At 48.5% G+C, this 17,903-nt stretch overlaps 9 protein-coding genes across 9 annotated transcripts; 4 read left to right on the top strand and 5 right to left on the bottom strand.

The window, feature by feature from the left end:
* Positions 1-204: 204 nt before the first annotated feature.
* Positions 205-1,311, bottom strand: N7509_008541 (CCDC174 family protein; the record flags this gene model as incomplete). The annotated part of the gene is made up of 1 exon (XM_056633178.1): positions 205-1,311. One exon carries the CDS (start codon positions 1,309-1,311, stop codon positions 205-207), a length of 1,107 nt encoding a protein of 368 aa, XP_056483798.1.
* A 392-nt stretch (positions 1,312-1,703) lies between these two features.
* Positions 1,704-2,875, top strand: N7509_008540 (homoserine dehydrogenase; the record flags this gene model as incomplete). Its single annotated transcript, XM_056633177.1, has 2 exons — positions 1,704-1,737; positions 1,800-2,875. The coding sequence occupies 2 exons, from the start codon at positions 1,704-1,706 to the stop codon at positions 2,873-2,875; spliced, it is 1,110 nt and encodes a 369-aa protein (XP_056483797.1).
* A 140-nt stretch (positions 2,876-3,015) lies between these two features.
* On the bottom strand, positions 3,016-4,329 carry N7509_008539 (heme-dependent oxidative N-demethylase family protein; the record flags this gene model as incomplete). The annotated part of the gene is made up of 3 exons (XM_056633176.1): positions 3,016-3,246; positions 3,301-3,992; positions 4,053-4,329. 3 exons carry the CDS (start codon positions 4,327-4,329, stop codon positions 3,016-3,018), a joined length of 1,200 nt encoding a protein of 399 aa, XP_056483796.1.
* Positions 4,330-4,893: 564 nt separating this feature from the next.
* On the bottom strand, positions 4,894-5,419 carry N7509_008538 (uncharacterized protein; the record flags this gene model as incomplete). The annotated part of the gene is made up of 2 exons (XM_056633175.1): positions 4,894-5,265; positions 5,354-5,419. The coding sequence occupies 2 exons, from the start codon at positions 5,417-5,419 to the stop codon at positions 4,894-4,896; spliced, it is 438 nt and encodes a 145-aa protein (XP_056483795.1).
* A 1,442-nt stretch (positions 5,420-6,861) lies between these two features.
* Positions 6,862-11,064, bottom strand: N7509_008537 (uncharacterized protein; the record flags this gene model as incomplete). Its single annotated transcript, XM_056633174.1, has 1 exon — positions 6,862-11,064. The coding sequence occupies one exon, from the start codon at positions 11,062-11,064 to the stop codon at positions 6,862-6,864; it is 4,203 nt and encodes a 1,400-aa protein (XP_056483794.1).
* A 1,530-nt stretch (positions 11,065-12,594) lies between these two features.
* N7509_008536 (fungal specific transcription factor domain-containing protein) lies at positions 12,595-13,777 on the top strand (the record flags this gene model as incomplete). The annotated part of the gene is made up of 4 exons (XM_056633173.1): positions 12,595-12,754; positions 12,808-13,118; positions 13,170-13,592; positions 13,652-13,777. 4 exons carry the CDS (start codon positions 12,595-12,597, stop codon positions 13,775-13,777), a joined length of 1,020 nt encoding a protein of 339 aa, XP_056483793.1.
* A 1,146-nt stretch (positions 13,778-14,923) lies between these two features.
* On the top strand, positions 14,924-15,989 carry N7509_008535 (short-chain dehydrogenase/reductase Prx7; the record flags this gene model as incomplete). The annotated part of the gene is made up of 3 exons (XM_056633172.1): positions 14,924-14,957; positions 15,157-15,492; positions 15,604-15,989. The coding sequence occupies 3 exons, from the start codon at positions 14,924-14,926 to the stop codon at positions 15,987-15,989; spliced, it is 756 nt and encodes a 251-aa protein (XP_056483792.1).
* A 263-nt stretch (positions 15,990-16,252) lies between these two features.
* Positions 16,253-16,453, top strand: N7509_008534 (uncharacterized protein; the record flags this gene model as incomplete). The annotated part of the gene is made up of 1 exon (XM_056633171.1): positions 16,253-16,453. One exon carries the CDS (start codon positions 16,253-16,255, stop codon positions 16,451-16,453), a length of 201 nt encoding a protein of 66 aa, XP_056483791.1.
* Positions 16,454-16,605: 152 nt separating this feature from the next.
* N7509_008533 (SDR family oxidoreductase) lies at positions 16,606-17,607 on the bottom strand (the record flags this gene model as incomplete). Its single annotated transcript, XM_056633170.1, is given in 4 exon segments — positions 16,606-16,828; positions 16,897-16,922; positions 16,937-17,500; positions 17,560-17,607. 4 exon segments carry the CDS (start codon positions 17,605-17,607, stop codon positions 16,606-16,608), a joined length of 861 nt encoding a protein of 286 aa, XP_056483790.1.
* Positions 17,608-17,903: the final 296 nt, after the last annotated feature.

The following is a 17,903-nucleotide window of genomic DNA, read 5'->3' as shown; positions in this document are numbered from 1 at the left end:
TGACATTTTTGATAGCATTTTTGTCCAATCTTCTTGGTGCGGATTTGGCTTTCCGTCTTGTTAATGTCTATAATAAGCATCGAACTGTTCAACGTATCTGGAAAATATTTGCGCATCGCTCGCTAATCAAGTGAGGGAGGAGTGGAATCGACATCACCCCGGGGTATCTAAATATGCATAACAAGTAAAAAAAAAAATTGCCATTCACCTCACAACAGGTGGCTGAGAAGGACCAGCGGTAGCTCCACCCTCCAGTTCGTTCATGAACTTTGCCGTCAACCGTTTGGCCCGTAGTTGCGCAATTTCGGATTTGCGTTCGGCTATTTTAGCTTGGTGAATAGCCGCTCGCTCCTTGATCCTCTCACGCTCTCGAAGGGTCTCTACTCGTGCACCCTTCAACTCCTCCATTTGTTTCTGACGGGTTTCCTCGTCGCGCGAGAAAGCGTAGAATCCAGTTCCTCGATTGCGCACTTCGCCATCTGCATCATAGTGCACCTGGTCCGGGGGTGTAGCGGATCGGTCTCGTCGAGCTGCGAGGTGAGCCATTTGTGCCGCGATGTTCGCCTCGGGGTTGAACGCTTGGGATTGCACAGCTTCGCCGTATATAAGGTTTTCTGGACGATTAGGACGCCATCTTTCTTGAGCGGCCTCGCCTCGGGCTTCCTCGTCCTTTGCGCGGTAGGCCTGGGCGGCTTCAGATCTTGTCCCACGACGGGAGCGGCCAAACTCGTCTTCGTATGATATAATAGAGGCATTGTCATCATCTTCGCTTTCACTTTCTGGGCCTTTGGATCCATCGGCTTTCTTCTTTTCTTCATTTGCCCACTTGCGGTCAAAATCGATAAGGCCTTCCTTCTCTCGGCGTCGAAGCCGTCCCAGGTACTCTTCGGAATGGGAACTGGGCCCTTGCCTGTCCTCATCGCTGCTATCCCCAGCCAGGTACATTCCCTTTTTCATATCATTGTACATGCGCACTTTTTTCTCCATCTTTTGCTTGGATCGGTTCAGCGTGACGTCGTCGACGCTACCGATGTCCTTGCTGGACATGTGGACTTGCTTCGCGACGTGGTGATCGGTTTCTTCGAGATCTGCCGCTGCACGCTTTTCCGCACCTTTATTTTGTTTACCGAATAGATCGGATTTGGGGTGTCGTGAACGGCGGGTTCGGTCGTTAGACGTCGATCCGGAGGTGTTTGCATTCGCGATCAAGGAAGACATTTGGCCTGCGAAGGAGAGGCCGGAGACGGAGGAGAGCTCATTTTTGTTCTTTTTCTTCGGTTGCCCATACAGGCTGTCGTTGTCGGCGCCCATGGTGTTGGGAGGGAATTGGGACTGGACTTTGGAGTGTAGGTGTAGCGTGGATGTCGCGTTTCAAGAAGGTCCCATATTCCATGAGATCCGCAGTGACGACGATAAGGCGATAAGGCTGGAGAGGGTTGCCTTCCAAAAAGGTACAGCCGGTGTCATGTGACGTGACTCATCTGGGACGATTCTTGCTGCCGACCACTGATTATGTCAGCGGTTTATGTCAGCTCACAGCAGCCCCGCGGAGCCCCGCGACATCGCAGTACATTTGTCTCTTTTGCATCTTGAAGTATCTAGGTTGATTTCATACCAGGTTCTATTTCAATCGACTTCACTTTCGTCATATTATACCAGGGACTAACTTTGCGCCTTCAATTTCACTCAATTGGCCCCCAATCATGTCTCCCAGCCCTATCTATCTCGGCGTTGTTGGTAAGAATCCACTCTATCTTGACTTTAAAAGCTGCGAACGAGCAGTACTGACGGTCAATCAGGTGTCGGTGGTGTTGGAACTGCCTTCCTCTCCCAGCTCGCCCGTTTCCCCAACCCTCCCAAGCTTGTCCTCCTTGCTCGTTCCTCCCAGACCGTCCTCGCTCCGACACCGGCATACTCGCCCATCCCCGCGGTCGACTGGGCTACCGCTGCTGCCACCCCCTCCGTGACCAAGACTGGCGCCCTTCCCGCGGAGGAGATCGCTACCTACCTTGCCTCTGCTCCTGGCCGTGCCATCCTGGTTGACAACACCTCCGACATCAATCTGGCCAAGTCCTACCCCACATTTTTGAAGAAGGGTATCTCAGTCGTCACCCCCAACAAGAAGGGCTTTTCCGACGACCTTTCTCTGTGGAAGGACATCTTCTCCTCCGCCGCTGAGGGCAATGCCCACGTTTACCACGAGAGCACCGTCGGTGCCGGTCTGCCCGTCCTCTCTACCCTGAAGGACCTTGTCGCGACCGGTGACGAGGTCACCCGCATCGAGGGTGTCTTCTCGGGTACTCTGTCCTTCCTGTTCAACACCTTCGCCCCTGCATCCGGTCCTTCCAACGCCCAATGGAGCGCTGTTGTCGCCCAGGCCAAGGAGCTCGGCTACACCGAGCCCGACCCTCGTGATGATCTGAACGGCATGGACGTTGCCCGCAAGCTGACCATTCTGGCCCGCCTGGCTGGTTTGGAAGTTTCCCGCCCGGACTCTTTCCCTATTGAGTCTCTCATTCCCGAGGCGCTGGCCTCTCTGCCTTCTTCTGCCGATGGCATCACCGAGTTCATGACCCGTCTTCCTGAATTCGATGCCCAGATGGCCAACATCAAGGACTCTGCCGAGAAGGAGGGCAAGGTTGTTCGTTATGTTGGTAGCATTGATGTTGCCAGCAAGGCCGTTAAGGTTGGGCTTCAGTACTTCGACAAGGACAGCGCTATTGCTGGTCTGAAGGGCAGCGACAACATTATCAGCTTCTACACCAAGCGATACGGTTCCAACCCTCTGATTGTCCAGGGTGCCGGTGCTGGTGGTGATGTCACTGCCATGGGTGTTGCCGCCGATCTGATCAAGGTCATGGATCGTCTTCAGTAGATCAAGCATCGTTGGATAAACAAAAGTAACTTAGATACGTCACGACTTGAAGTTTTTAACGAAATATACATCTTTCAATGAGTTTAATGTATCCTGCCAAATATTTTCAGTGCTTGAAAAGCCGAGGGTCTGTGAGGTTGTTAAGCCCTGAGGAAGTCGGTCACGGCTTGGCCCCAAATATCACCTCTCTTGTATGAATAGATTGAGGGGACATTCCCTTTCTTCAGCCCTTCGATTGCAGTCGCCAGATCTTCCCCCATGCCTTCATTTTTTATCTGCTGCACCGGATAGGTATAAGTATGGAAAGCAAAAACAATAGCTTTAGACTGCGGCAATCGGTGCAGGGTCTGTCTTTCGCAGCGCAAAACTGTCTATGCAATACGTCAGCAGTATTCCGAAATCCCAAAAACCAACTTCCACGTTACCTGGTCGATATTTAACATCCCAGGTCGTATAACATGCCCCTTTTGTGGATCAGCAGATGGGGAAGCATGGACTGATCCAAATGCAGCAAAGAGATCCGTCTCTGTTGTAACGCCCCAATTGACCCTCTTCACAAATCTTCCCACTTCTATCTTGGTGAGGAATTTGTCCATGCTGCGCTCGATCTTTTCTGCGTATCCAGGTACTGGGCCATGGATATCTGCTAGTCGGAGACCAAGCTTGTCACGCGTGTTGAAGCCAGATGGGAAACATGTTGCGTAAGCTTGAAGAACGTATGGAGAAGTTTCTTCCAGCGCTGAAGTGTCTGGTAGCAGGATCAAGAACTCTTCGTCGACTGTTTGGGTGAGGATTTCTAGTGCTCTGATCGTAGGCATGTCCTCTGTAAGTATTGTTGGCCATCTTGCACCAGTGACACGATTCTCAACGGTTGGTTCCCGTTTGGGACTGTTGTCTAATTGGAACATTGTAGGATACCGGGTTGGAAGATAAGTTCCTAGTATGAAAGTATAGAGCTCGCTGACTGCGGCACGAATGCGTGGGTCTTTTAACGGGGGGTCGTTGACGGCCACGACAACATCATGGTGCTGATCCAGTACAGCCTTGCGCTTTGAGATGCGGCCTAGGTATGTTTTGTCCATCTGAATAAGCTCCGATGGATCTAGATTCTCAATAGCTGGGATGTAGATTAGTGTCCACTCAATGTTATCGATATGCTATAGCAAGATAATCTCACCCATGGTAAGGTTATACTTCTCCTTTCCTCGGAAGGGACGAAGTTGTAGTGGCTCTGTTGATTCCCAGCGGAAGCCTTTCAAAGGCATGATGACTGGCTGTCTCTTTATCTCATTTCCCTTCGATATCTGACTCGACGTCGATCTTAGACCACGCGCCTGGCTCCGTCTCCATGCCCAGAAACATGCCCCCACGAATAACGCCCCAAGTAAGCACTTGGTTAACAGGCTATCATCAATAGAGAAGACATGAAGTCTGTCTTTGGAGATGCCAGCCATTTTTTGGATTAAGACAAAGTTCGCGTGACCTGTCTATTGAAGGACTACCTTTAGTCAGCGATATAGTATAGATCCGGCTGTCAACCTCGGATCCTTTGAGAGGTAAATCCACAGTCATGGCAGGATGAGAAAAAGAGAACCTGAACCTTGGAAAGGAAGAGATATGACTCCTCTCCAAATCAAGGTTACTCCGCACCAACTCGGACTCCGAGAGGGGCACGCGGCGTTGATGGGGAAATCTCCAAAGCTTTGGTCGCTCTCTATCTCCACTTTGACGGAACCATCCGATCAGAGAAATGCCTGGTATCGTCAGGAGTATAGATAAGCATAAGATATATTCACAGCGCTATATCGGCATAAAAACGAGGGTAAACCCCCAGGATTTCGTATAATAATATGCAGCCATCACCGTAACCTTATTCCATACAGACCGCCGACACGGGTATCATTATTCGGCAGTCAAACACACAACCATAACCATAAACAGCACCATGAACGCCATTAAGACCACAAGTTAGAGAAGTCGATCAACACCTTCGTTCCAGCGAAACCTCGATCGGCAAGCTATGTCCGCGCGGAGGTCCTTCGCTTTACGTCTCCATCCTCCGTGGAATGCGCCTTTCCATATGTAGCCTGAGCCACATTCTCCTTCTCAACACGACCATCCCTGTTCTGAGAACTCCCGAGCTCATTATACTCCCCTCCTCGATAATCCTCGCTCGAATCCCCCGAATCGCTGTCGACACCTTTAAGACCTAACGCGCGTCGTCGTCCTTCCGCTCGCTCGGTCAAGCTCGGTGCGCGTGGCCGTTGATGTCCGCGAGCGCGTCCGCCAATCCGAGGGAACTCCCAGAGAATCATTCGGTAGAGGTAGAGGCCAGCATCGAAGATGATCATCGCGCACCAGGGAACAATGGTGATGAGGCCGAGTAGGAACTGTGGAAATGGGAATCTGTTATTCTTGGAACATGGGGGGAATGGGAATAAGGGACGCGGGGCGAGGGACGGGAGACGAGGGACATACGAAGATTCGAACTGCCCAGCTCTCAACCTGAATGAGCTGGGGTGGGAGAATAGAGTACCACGCCATGGCGAGGGCCGTTGTGTTGATTGGCCACGAAGGAACGGATAGAGGGTTGCGCTGAAGAGCCGAGGAGAGCGATGACACTGGGGGTTTGACCTGCTATTTATTGTTCAACTTCTGACTCGAGTATCCTCGGTGCGAGTGTGGTAATCTCGGGATCACCGGCGGTGGTCTCGTGAGGTGTTGTGCCACTCTCTCTTCTTGAAATCCGGGGAAACGGGAAGGGCAGCAGACACCCTAGACACAAACGGAGTGATAAGGACAGAACAGGCGAAGAAATGCAGGCACAACTGCCTGTAAAGCAGTAAAGAGTGAGAAGTAACTAGCAGGTGCGGAGTGAACAGCACGCCCCTCTCCGCACGGTCCACGGCAGCCTGGTCGGAGCTGCCAGCTAAAGGAGATGCCGAGAAAGTAAGGAGCAAGGCGGTGTCGATGGCAGCGGGGGAGAGGGATGCGATGCAGGTCAGGGCACACGCGGTGATCTGTCAAACGAATGGATGGGAGAATTGCGGAGAGAAAGCGATGAAGAGGAGAACGAAGTGGAGCAGAACGGAGACGGCGGGACTGGAGAACATGAACCTGTCTCGATTAGGCAAATCAGCATCTACAGTGTACACTGTAGTACAGTAGACTACTGGTACTAACCTGACATATCCTGGGGTAAGAGGAGTATTATTATGCTTAAATCTACCTAGAAATATCTTAATGCGTAGCCTAGCTTGAAGCCGTGACTTACCTAGTAGTACTGCTACTACTGTGGACATGCAGGAATGGGTTGCTTTGGATTGTTGGCGCTATGGATACGAGGATAATGCAAAAGATAACGATGTCACCGTCATTGTCAGCCTCCAAGATTTTGCTGAAGGCTCATTCCTCACCGCTACCCAACATTGGTACTACTTAGTATGAGATAAGGGCAATGCCGACAACAGGGAGGATCAACAGAAAGGGAAGCCCCGACCGAAACTTGAAGGGAACTACAAGGTTACTGTGGTAAAAATGGCGTCATGGCCTGCATGTTCATCTGAAGTTATGAGAATAAAGCTGTATAGCATGCATCTGGATTGGCACGTGCTTGGAGGCTCGCTGTTGACAATGCTGATGACAACGCTGCAAGTGTCCCTCGAAGAATTGTCAACAGTGTTGTCAACAGTCCTCATCTAGGACCCCAGGTGCTGTCAGCTTCTTGGTCAAGGTGCTTCAATAGCATATAAACCTTGCATATGTGGCTATTCTTGTGAAAGCCTCCCAAGGGATTTCTGCATTTATCTACTTTATGTCTATCTCTATGAACAGGAATAGGCTGAAGAGGAGGGAAAAATCCTCGGAGTGAACTTAGAGGGTTCAAGGCCAAAGGACACGATATCGAGAATGGAAAATGTAAAAGGATAGTCAGTCAATTTATTGACAAAAAGACAGACAGAATAAGAACAGGAGACACCTCCTGTTCATTGGGCCTTTTTGGATGATTTTGTCTTCAGCTTCATGAAAAGGAACACCAGACCATACGAACTGAGAATAAATATGACGAATATAGCAGCATCTCTCCACCCGTAGTACCAATCATTCAGATTGATAGTGCGGAGGTAATCGCTTCCTTTGGTGTATTGACAGACACGGCAATCTGCAAAGTCCGTGGGATTGAACAGGTTGGCGCCAGACTTGTCGAGGTAGTCTTCCAGATAGTCGAAACATGTCATGTTAGGGGGAGGATCCAGGATCGCGAACTCAGCATCAGTACAGGTCACATCTGCATCGAAGATGGTGAAAGTAAGCATGCTTCCAACCATGTAGGTCAGAGGGTTCAGCCAATACATCCAGTATTTCCAAAACACGACAAGCTGATCATAAGGTACCAATATTCCATTGAATGAAACCATGATCCCAATCCACAAGGGATTTGCAAGAGCAGCAGCTACTGCATTGGGTGAGTATGCTGCGATAAACTGACCCAGTCCAGTGTAGAAGAACTCATATATGAGAACCACAAAGAAGCTTGCGCCGGCTTTGGTCGGGTCACTGGGGAAGCCGACTGTGAAGTACCAACAGGCAAAATAAAGCACACCACAAACAATCAGATATGGCATCTCGGACACAATGAGGGCTGTGACAAACGCTTTCCAAGAGTAAATCCGAGCCTTTTTCTCACGGGTGTCATAGATATTTCGTCGCTCAATGAAGACTGGCTGAAGCTGATTGATGACCCCCTGGGCGACGAACATCCAGACAAAAATGGTGAATAGCTTGAGCTGGAGGTCACCGACGGCATTTCCAATTTGCCAATAGGTGAACCCATTGAAGAGACCTAGGCCAATATGAAGCAGAATCTTGTTGTTGATGTAGCCAGTGTTGCGGAAGATTGAGAGATTCATCCGACGAAGAACAATTTTCATCTGGAAGGATAAAGGCATCGCATACTCCCAGGCATCCTCGGGTGTTGAGGTTGGGGGTTTTGTGGTGGATATGAGATCTTCAAGCTCACTCATAACAGCCTTGTTCTCTTCGCTATTGAGCCAAACTTTGTGCCAGTCCTGGCAGACAGCCTGGCCAGAGATAACGTCAATGATGTGCTCTGCGGGATTGGTACCCGGGGGACAATGAGCACCAAATTGGCTAAAGTAGCCATTGACGTGGCGACAGGATGGGCCAATGTCTCCGAAATAAGCTGTCTTCCCGCCCTTTTGCAAGAGCAAAAGTCGATCGAACTGCGCGAACAGTTGTGCTGATGGCTGATGAATAGTGGCTAGCACGGCTTGGCCAGAGTTTGCGAGCTTTCTCAGGAAGCGCACAGTATTGAAGGCCGATTGGCCATCCAACCCTGAAGTGGGCTCGTCGAGAAATATGAGAATCTTCGGCTTCGCCACGAGCTCTACTCCGATAGTTACTCGCTTTCTTTGCTCGACGTTAAGTCCGTAGCCTGAGCCCGGTGCTCCTATCAAAGCGTCGGCAATATCATGGAGCTCGAGCAAGTCGATGATGACATCAACGTACTCCAATTTCTGATCCTGGGAGACATCACGACTTTGGCGCAAAAGGGCAGAAAACTCTAGAGCTTCCCGAACAGTCGCAAAGGGCTCATGCACATCGAGCTGCTCGACATAGCCTGCTGACCGTTGGAAGGAGATCGGGAGCGGCTGGCCGTCGACCAATACCGAGCCTTCTATTTTCCCTTCGGTTTTTCGCTGAGCCAGAACATCCAGTAAAGTCGTCTTTCCGGCACCTGAGGAGCCCATAAGTGCTGTGAGTGTTCCGGGTTTCACCCAGCCTTGAATATTGTCAAGTAGCACTCGAGGGCCAGATGGTGTTTTGACAGTATAACTCAAATCTTTCCAAGTGAAAACAGAGTTGTTGGGAGCCAATTGTTGCTCAAGAGGAGCCAGACTTTTTGCTGGCTGGTTTCGATTCAAGGCTTGCAGGTTCTCGGGTTCTTCTTTTGTTTGTTGAGACTCTTCATCAGAGGGTGGCTTGGCCTGGTGGGAAGGAAGTCTTTCACGGGGTATGAGAAGTTGAGACCCCTTGTCAGAGCCATCACGCCATCTATTCATTCCTAAGATATTAACACACAGATAGAACACCCACCATGCACAAATGATGCCGAAATTCCGCCATAAATGGGCATGGCTGTAGGACAAGGAGCTCAAATACTCATCCCCAGTCAATGATGTTGCGCCCTGCCTTGCACCGCCAACTCCAGCACAAGAAGCAAACTGGCCATCAGTCCGGTACCCTTCTCCATGGGGAACCAAGTTGGGACCAACGCACGGCATATGCTTCAGGTGAAACTCGTTCCCCATCAATGCCTCGAAGCCATAGGAGAGCGGGTTCAGCCAGTACAACCAGCCAAACCATGGATGCATTTGGGTGTAGTGTATTTGGTATCCTGAATACATGGCCATGATTGAAATAGCGTAGCCAGAAATCTGAGATGCAATATTGAAGGATCCAAAGACGGCTCCGATAGCACGAAACAGTGAGCAAGCGCACATGTTTGTAACGAAAAGGATGAGCCAATAAGTGAAGAACTCTGAAGCGCCCATAGAAAGTCCCACCATGAAGTAGACGATGAGTGACCAAACAGTGACTTGGAGGATCGCCATTGGAACATCAGTAGCCACCTGGGCAATGCAAACTGCAGATGGATGGATATATGCGAATGATTTATGCTTGAGAATGATCGGCCTTCCTGTAAATGACTCCACAACTTCGGACATCATGGTCATGCAGTTGTATAAAACAGACCAAAACAACGCGCCACCTTTGAGAAAAATTCCAGACGAGTCATTCGGCGCCATGTAGTAAAGAGACCCAGCCACTAACGCCTGAATGAGATTTGCGCCTTGTTTGATGAAGAAGGTAGTCATGTCTCCACCGAGAATTTGATATTGGCGGACCACACATACGCAAATTTGTTCAAAAAGGCTCACTGTGAATTGGCTGCTTTGGTGATTTCTTTCCAGTCTGGCGTTAGCTTGGAAATCTTTTGAATTTTTATTTGCCTCTTCCGTAGTCGGATAGCAATACTCAGTTTGCATGGTCTTGAAAATGTGAGACTGTTGGTAGTGCGAAAGAATAGAGGTAGCATCGCGGGGAAACTTCGCTTCATACCCAGGACGAATCTGACGTTCAGTAGGGACAGTCACACCAGTTAAAAAGTCAGCAATATTCCCCCCATCGTCCCGACAAAATCCGAGATCTTCCATGAATTCTCGAGCCTGATCTTTCGGACCGTAAAATATCTGCTTCCCTTCATCTAGCACAAGAACCTTGTCGAAAAGATCGAAAATGCCATTTCCCGCCTGGTAGAGTGTCACAATAGTGGATAACCCATACACATCAGTCATCGTACGGATTCCCTTCGCCCATTCGAGTGCATTGATTGCGTCAAGACCGCGTGTACTATTATCCCAACAGTAAACGGATGCCCTTGATGCGAGACATTCGAGGATCGAGACTCGCTTTCTCTCTCCACCCGAAACCCCACGAACATACTCATTCCCAACCTTGGTATCTGCGGTATGCTGAATACCAAGGGAATTCAGAAGAAATTCAGTGGTCTCGGTGTAGGGGTCCTTCTTCGAACTAACGCCGTTGGGAAGATGAGAAGGTACTTTTGATCGTGTGGCACAATTAATTGTATCTCCCACGCTCAGTGTCGGATAAAAGGTCTCTTCTTCTGAGTTCATGATGATCTGGCCCCGATAATTCTCCGCTTCTTCATGTGTCATACTCCCAAACGAAATATCACCATCGATTGAGGAGTAGCCTGCGCGTTTATTGGACAGCATTTTGAGCAATGTCGTGCAGCCCGAGCCTGGACGGCCGAGAACGAGAAGCATTTCGCCAGGTTTAACACAGCCATGGCTTTTTTCAAGAATCGTATGCGTCGGTTTTTCTCTTGAGCGACGAATCATGCGTGCCATAGCATTGAACTGAGAAAGGGTGTTTTCGTTGATAGTGGCATCGGCGCTGATACCTTTGACAGTCAGGTTATTCCAAGTGACGCCAAGCTTTCGAGGATTATAGCCGGAATCGAGATCATCTTGATGAGATTTCTCAACAGTCGTAGCCCAATGCCATTTTTGAGCGCTTTCCGGGGAGTTGGCCCTTGTGGATGCTGGGCTCGGTGGTGAAGAGTTTTGCGTATCGGCCATAGTCAAAAGTAGAAACGCCCGCCGGGGGCTGGAGATGTCTCAAACAAAACTTAGTAAAAAAATGCAACGTTTATCAAACACATGGATTGGGGGGTGGTATCTTCATATTTATTAACACATGAGTGGGTTCGCTGCCAAGCTGCATCGGAAAAAAAATGCATCTTCAAAAGGCACACTCCGTAGGTTTAGGAGACAATATTAGGGTCCATCTGCGGGGACTTATTCGATCTGGCAAATCAATGGTTTCGATGGGAACTAAAAGTGGATAGAGCCATGCCGAAAACTCATCGGCTTCGGACTGGCAAAGTCGGACTTTCGGCCACGGTGCCATCTCTTCTATCAACAATCACATGTACCCACCTCATCATTGGACTAGATTCTCTCGCAATATATTTTAAAATCACATTAGATATGACCATTATTTATTCGAACAGTTTTCCGAAGGTACTCAGGATTAATCATAAATTTCAATTGATGAAGCAGCCTATGCCAACTTTCTATTTTCCTTCTCTCTCTCTTCTCAAGAAGCAGGGTCCTTTGCACGGACAATGGGCGAGCCTTCAAATTCTCCGAGTAAGCCAATCACCATCCAGTTACATAACCAAATGCTTGAGTTCGGGCAAATTAAATGAATATCATTGGCTCGGAAGATTACTATTTTCAGTAACTTCCGAAACTTCCGCCTCACCATGATTTCAACTCGAGGTGGGATTGAATAGTTCACACCGTCTCTCCACGTCAATGCGACCTGCATTTGTTCGTTCGTTCGGACTCCAGGTGCATGAATGTTTTATTTGGATACCATCAAGTGATTTCTGTCACGTAAGCTTAGCGTTGTTCTAGGCTCGATACGTCATCGCTAGCACTACGGGTGTACGGGATCTTTCTTCTGATTATAACGACCTGTAGGAGAACTCCCCCAGGCCGAACCCGAGGAAAATCATTACGAGTATGCCCCAAGCTCCAACATTTCGGGCCGGGGCTTTGTTTGTCGGCGGAGGACTCCAAGCAGTATGTTCTATCAATCCGACACCGCATACCAATTACTCGTTTTTCTCACGTTCCACCAGTGTGATTTGTGCCATGCAAGAAAGGTATTCAAACACCCTTTACTTCTTGGTGGCCTTGTGATTCTCATACTTTCCTGTCCCGCAGACCAAATGCGATAGACAGGCGGAATGTCGAAGCTGTGCTTCGATTGGTGTTTCATGCACCCGTTCCCGCTTAAGAGGGCGTCGACCGCGTCGAAGAGTGCAACCGCCGTGAGTCACGAATAAGTGGAATTATATAAGTATTTAACTGAATTGCCAATCTAATAGGCCCTCACATAGCGGTGTCAAAATCCATAAACAACAGCCAGGAGTCACGCAGGGACCTGGGGTCACAACCGGTGCCTCTACGCCATCGAGCATTTTTGATTCAACTCTAAGGCCACATCAAGAACCTGTTGATAAGCATGATCTGGTAGATAACTCCACTACCTTGATTCAGCAAGAGCTTGAAACGAATTCAAATCTACCCGCAAGTCGGATGCGGGCATTGGAACACGCCCTTACCATTGTTAAAGCATTCGCGACGGCATCGCATCAGGGATACCATGCACAGCACGATGAGAATGAACATAGAGATCCCAGAGAGGCATCTATAGTGGATAATATTCCACCTGAACTGCATTATACGACAATTCACGGTAGTTCCACTGCTTCTTTCTCTCTACGTAAAGTTTCAAGCTAATTTATACAGGATCAAGCAGCATGGAAGCACAAGGCCTTGTCTGGGCAGATCATCTCTCATCTCAGACTATGGAGCGAATGTCTTTAGCGATCATGAGCAACGCCGTCCGTGGTGAGATGGCCCTCCAATACAAGTTATGCTTATTTTCAAAGGCGACCACTTTTATCAGTCGATGGCTGCGAGTATGCCCGTCTGACCAGATGTCTGACTACTTGGACCAATCTCGCAAGGTGTATGGCGCTGCAACTTTGGAATGCCTTCGGAGAATTGATTTTACTCGCTCGCCAAATCTTGCCATGTTGCAGGCTCTTCTTGCGGGGGTAAGCAACACCTGCCCGTTTTGCTGAACATTCCTATTTACATTTTCTCAGGCGGCAGTTGTACAGCTTCATGGTGATACGACAAGATCATGGTTTCTGGTTTCTCTTGCATCCCGCTCTATTGTCTCTCTGGGCTATCATAAAATGATGACTTTTATGCCTGACAGTGATGAAGAAAACGAAATCCGTCGCTGTATCTACTACTGCTATTATATGGACAAAACACTGAGCATGCTTCTGCTTCGCCCTCCATCTCTACCACAGCTTCCATTCAATCCAGCGGATCTCGTTCATACAGATCCTCAGCTAGCAGTCTCAATGCATGTCAAGATCTTGGTCAAACTCGCCCGCGTCCAAGATGTCGCCTTGTCACTGGTGCTGAAGGATCCGCGTCATCAAGCACTTGCAACCAAAGAAGTCATGTTGGAGAATATTCAGACGGAGCTCAAGTCTATTGGCGATGAAATACAGCAGGTAATTCTTTTCCATTTTCACCTGGGCACATTTGACGGAATATACTTATTTTTCAGTAGTCGCGGTATCCGCCACACCGCGAACCTTCAGTTATGATTGAATGGGACACAGTTGACTTCACTTTTTTTCTCAATCGCTACTACAGTGCTTCGTCTCGACTCATATTCCTTGCAAGACAAGACTAGGCGAGAGGAGTGTTTACGATATGCACGAAAAGCTCTCCATTCGATGCAAGCATGTCAGAAGCACATATGCTCCAAGTCTAGCATTACACCCGACTATTTATTCTGGTATCGTTATTTGCCTTGACTAAAATCCAAACTACTCTGACTAAAGGCTGATAGGACTGTATTACTATACCCGCTCACCCCATTCTTTGTTATTTTCTGCAATGTTGTCGCCACTTCAAATTTGGATGATCTCAAATTATTGGAAGAAGTTACTGTCACAATTTCAAGGCTCAAAGAACAGTACATTATTGGCATGAATCTTCACAGACTCCTATCTGAGTTAATCAGTCTTTGCGCTGAACTTCATGACGTTCCTTCTAGTGGAGATCCCCACAGACCTCAGGAGGGACGGCCTTCTTGCAACCGAGCAGCACATATCCAGATGATTTCAAATGGTGACTTTGAGACTGGCATGGGCGTTAATCGACAAATTGCCTCCCTACCGACGCCTGGACAAGATGAAATGCCCTCAGATGGACTTTCCTCACTGCCTGAAAACCCATCGGTCCGTCATGAATTTGATGGTTCTGCAACAGGTTCGGCTTCTATATGGGATGACGGATTGATGTTTGAACTCTTTAACTTACAGCCATCCGTCGAATGGCTTGATATTGAGGGAGTGGACATGACTCACAATCTACATAATTAAGTGCTCGGCCATATTATGTATTTCTCTAAATCTGAAAATGCCGAATTAGCATTTTGTGCTCCCGTCGAGTATTTGTGACAGTTCCAAATTCCTCTTGATACATACCCGATCCTCATCGCGACCCAAGCGAACACATCGACAATTTCTGAGGGACCAGTTCCAAAAGGTTTTGACGGCTCTAAGTCTATAAGCACAGCTTCATGCACGGATAAAATTAGCTAGTATGAGTGCGCCATTCAGAAGGTATTGAAAATGAACACCTCCGAACGAAATAAGGTATAGCGCGGGATCTATGCTTATTATCAAGAACTACCAGGTCACTGCACTCCCATTTGTTCTAGTTAGCGAGGTGGATCACAATTGTCCATGAATTTCACCCCCCACTCTCACATCTATTCAAATTGACATTTTGATTCAAGCCGTGCCAACTGATGACACGCAAACCACCAACGATGACGCCCAATGTTGCTTTGATCACAGGCGGAGGTACGTTGACTCATCTGTATCACAACTACTCGTCCAGTAACAATATCGCTTTTCTGTATTCTAGCTAGTGGAATGGGGCTGGCAGTTGCCACGGCTTTGTCCACGCGCCCTAATTGGGAGATTCACATCCTTGACATCAACTCAGAGCGTGGATCGCAAGCTGCCAATTCTCTTGCTCACACAACCTTTCACTAAGCAGATGTCACAAAATACAATGTCCTTGGCGAAGCTTTTCAGCAATGTTTCCAGGCTCATAAGAGATTGGATTTTGTATTTGCCAATGCTGGCATGATCGAGCGTTTCAACTTCTATGAATCCCACCCTATCGGTAAGGGGGATACTGTCACTCCACCACCTGAGCCCGACCTGCTGTCAATCGATGCCGACTTGAAAGGGGTGATTCTCACTACCTATCTGGCGCAGCATTACTTTCGAGCGTCGCCGAATCAGGGTATGGGTGCGAGTATTGTAATGACCGCTAGTTGCGGCGGACTTTATCCGTCGTTTTATTCCCCACTATACTCTTCAGCTAAATGTGAGTTTTCCTTTATCGAGTGGCATTTTTGACATTTCTTTCTATTCCTTTGGTTTTAATTTGCGGTACGTTCTCGTGAGAAGTCAAGTTCACTGCTGATATCTCAATTAGTTGGTGTGGTTGGTTTCATGCGGTCGATCGCCCAGCACTTCAAAGCGGGTGGCATCCGTGTCAATTCCATCTGTCCCGGAATCGTGCGCACCAACCTTGTGGATCAGGATGGGTGGAACGCTTTCCCTCAGCACCGATTCACAGGAATGGAGACTGTAGTCCGAGTGGTGCTTCAGCTTGTGGGCCAAGGTGAACCAGCGGTTCAAGGTTTGACTGATGCACGAGGAACTCATTTACCCAGGGAGAGGCTTTTCGGGCTTGCGGTGGAGATTTCAGATAGTGGGGTATACTTTCGCGAGCAACATGAGTTTTGCGATGACGGTATGCGGGAGGTAATGGCTGCGACAGTTCTCGAAAACCAAGTGGGGGCTATATTAAACAAATAACTAGAGCGAGGTAACTATTCTTCGTAATGGTGAACCAATTTCCTCTCTGCCAGCAGATCAGGCTAGCTATTTGAAATAAAAAATAAGCTTGAAGAGCTGTGTTCTGGTTTTAAAGAGCGCAAATTGGAGTGAAATGGAGGTATGTAGTAGAGGCTGAAAAACGGAGTCGAGCTTGATTGGTTCGAATAAATGTACAATGTCAAGAAGTAGTACGGATTACCATTGAAGTACTGAGACAATGCTCACAGCACTAACAATCACAAATGGCTGAGATTCGACCCAAGTCTGAGCGAAGCTCCACGGCTGCGGGCCACGCCACGCCAGCCCGTCCCGCGTCCCGCGATCGACGGTCCCAGACTTCAACAGCTGTCAAATCCAGAAAGATTGACCCATCAAGTCGTCTGCGGGGGGCCGAAGGATTTAGCGCGAGACTACAAGATGCGTTGGTGGGAAATAAGTTGTAATTTCGAAGCAAACAAAAAGTTCTTTCTGGCAGGAGGTAATTTTGACAAGATCTGCCCACGAGCAGAAGAAACCACTTTATGTGTCCCAAGGCCGCGAGGGCATAGTCTTTACAAGCTTTGCCTCGCGTGATTTGTTCCAGCTGCTCTCGGCTTCACGCAATTGCATCCGGTAGCTGTGAATCTTCACCATGCATCATGCGAAACAACGGCTCCCAGACTGTGACGGCCCGTTTCGTGATGTGCCCGTTGCCATACTCGGGCATGGGGTAGTAGATCAGCTTGTCAGCTGAACATTCAAGTGTTTCGCCAGCCATTCCTGTGGTATCTTCGAGAAATACCTGGTATGCTTTCAAGACTGTTTTCACGGGGGTCAGACTAAGTGAAAGTTTATGGATCAGCACCTTATCGACAAGCCAGGCTCGGGATACGAGTAGCGTTCTCACCATTCAGGAGTAACAGCCGCAATCATCTCGGGGGGGGGACGATAGGAGTTGCCACCATTCCGGGCATCACGACATTGATCAAGATATTCTCTTTCTGCTTCAGTAGTGGGGCCATGCCACGCACAAATTGGTTTACTGCCGCCTTGGTGCCGCAGTAAACTGGATAAGACTCGTGGGGAAAGACACCCCCAATACTTCCTGTGATCACAATGCGACCTCCAGGCTGAGGATTATACCTCATGAAATGCGTCGCCAACTGGGTCCCGTAAACAACTCCCTTATAGTTGGTATCCACGACATCCAATTTGGGGGCCGGAGGAACCTCATCAACGCTTTTATTCTTCCAATCGTACATATAGATAGAAGAGGTATCGACGATACCAGAATTGGCACAAAGCGCATCAATTCGGCCCCATAATTTGCGAACCTCGCAAAAGACGTCCTTATACTGATCGTAGTTTGACACGTCAGCGGGGAAAAACAGAGCGTTGCCCCCAGGCAGGGTCTTGAGAAGAGCCTCCCCCGCTTCACGACGTCGGCCTACACAAGCGACCTTCCATCCGCGTGTGAACAGATCCGTGGCAATATCAATTCCCATTCCGGACTGCAGATTACTAGTCAGTGAAACCTCAAGAAATCCCTATGTCTTCGAGGTGTACTAACAGTAGCTCCAACAACAATGGCCACACGCTCTTCCGCATGGGAGCCCATATTGGAAGTATGTATATGTTGGGTGTCACAAATTTCAACTGGTTTCAAGCAAAATTTTCTAAATCACAAAAAATACTACTCATCATTAGTTTGGATTACGTAGTACAAGGACATACATTTTCGATCTAAAATACCGGTGGGGCTGTGAATTTGTTTGCATCTACCCGGTCCTTCTCGAATGAGTGTGGCTAGCGCAGAGCCCAATTCTGAACAATTTTCGCTTTTTTTTTATCAAAATCAAATAAATAGGGATCAAGATACGAATATCCTTGCCCTTTTAAGGGTGCATCTTGCGC

Source organism: Penicillium cosmopolitanum (assembly GCF_028827165.1).
Source record: "Penicillium cosmopolitanum strain IBT 29677 chromosome Unknown utg000009l:1.0-9042332.0:1.0-9050551.0, whole genome shotgun sequence".
Taxonomy (NCBI): Eukaryota; Fungi; Ascomycota; class Eurotiomycetes; order Eurotiales; family Aspergillaceae; genus Penicillium; species Penicillium cosmopolitanum.
This window is presented reverse-complemented; position numbering and strand designations above follow the sequence as displayed.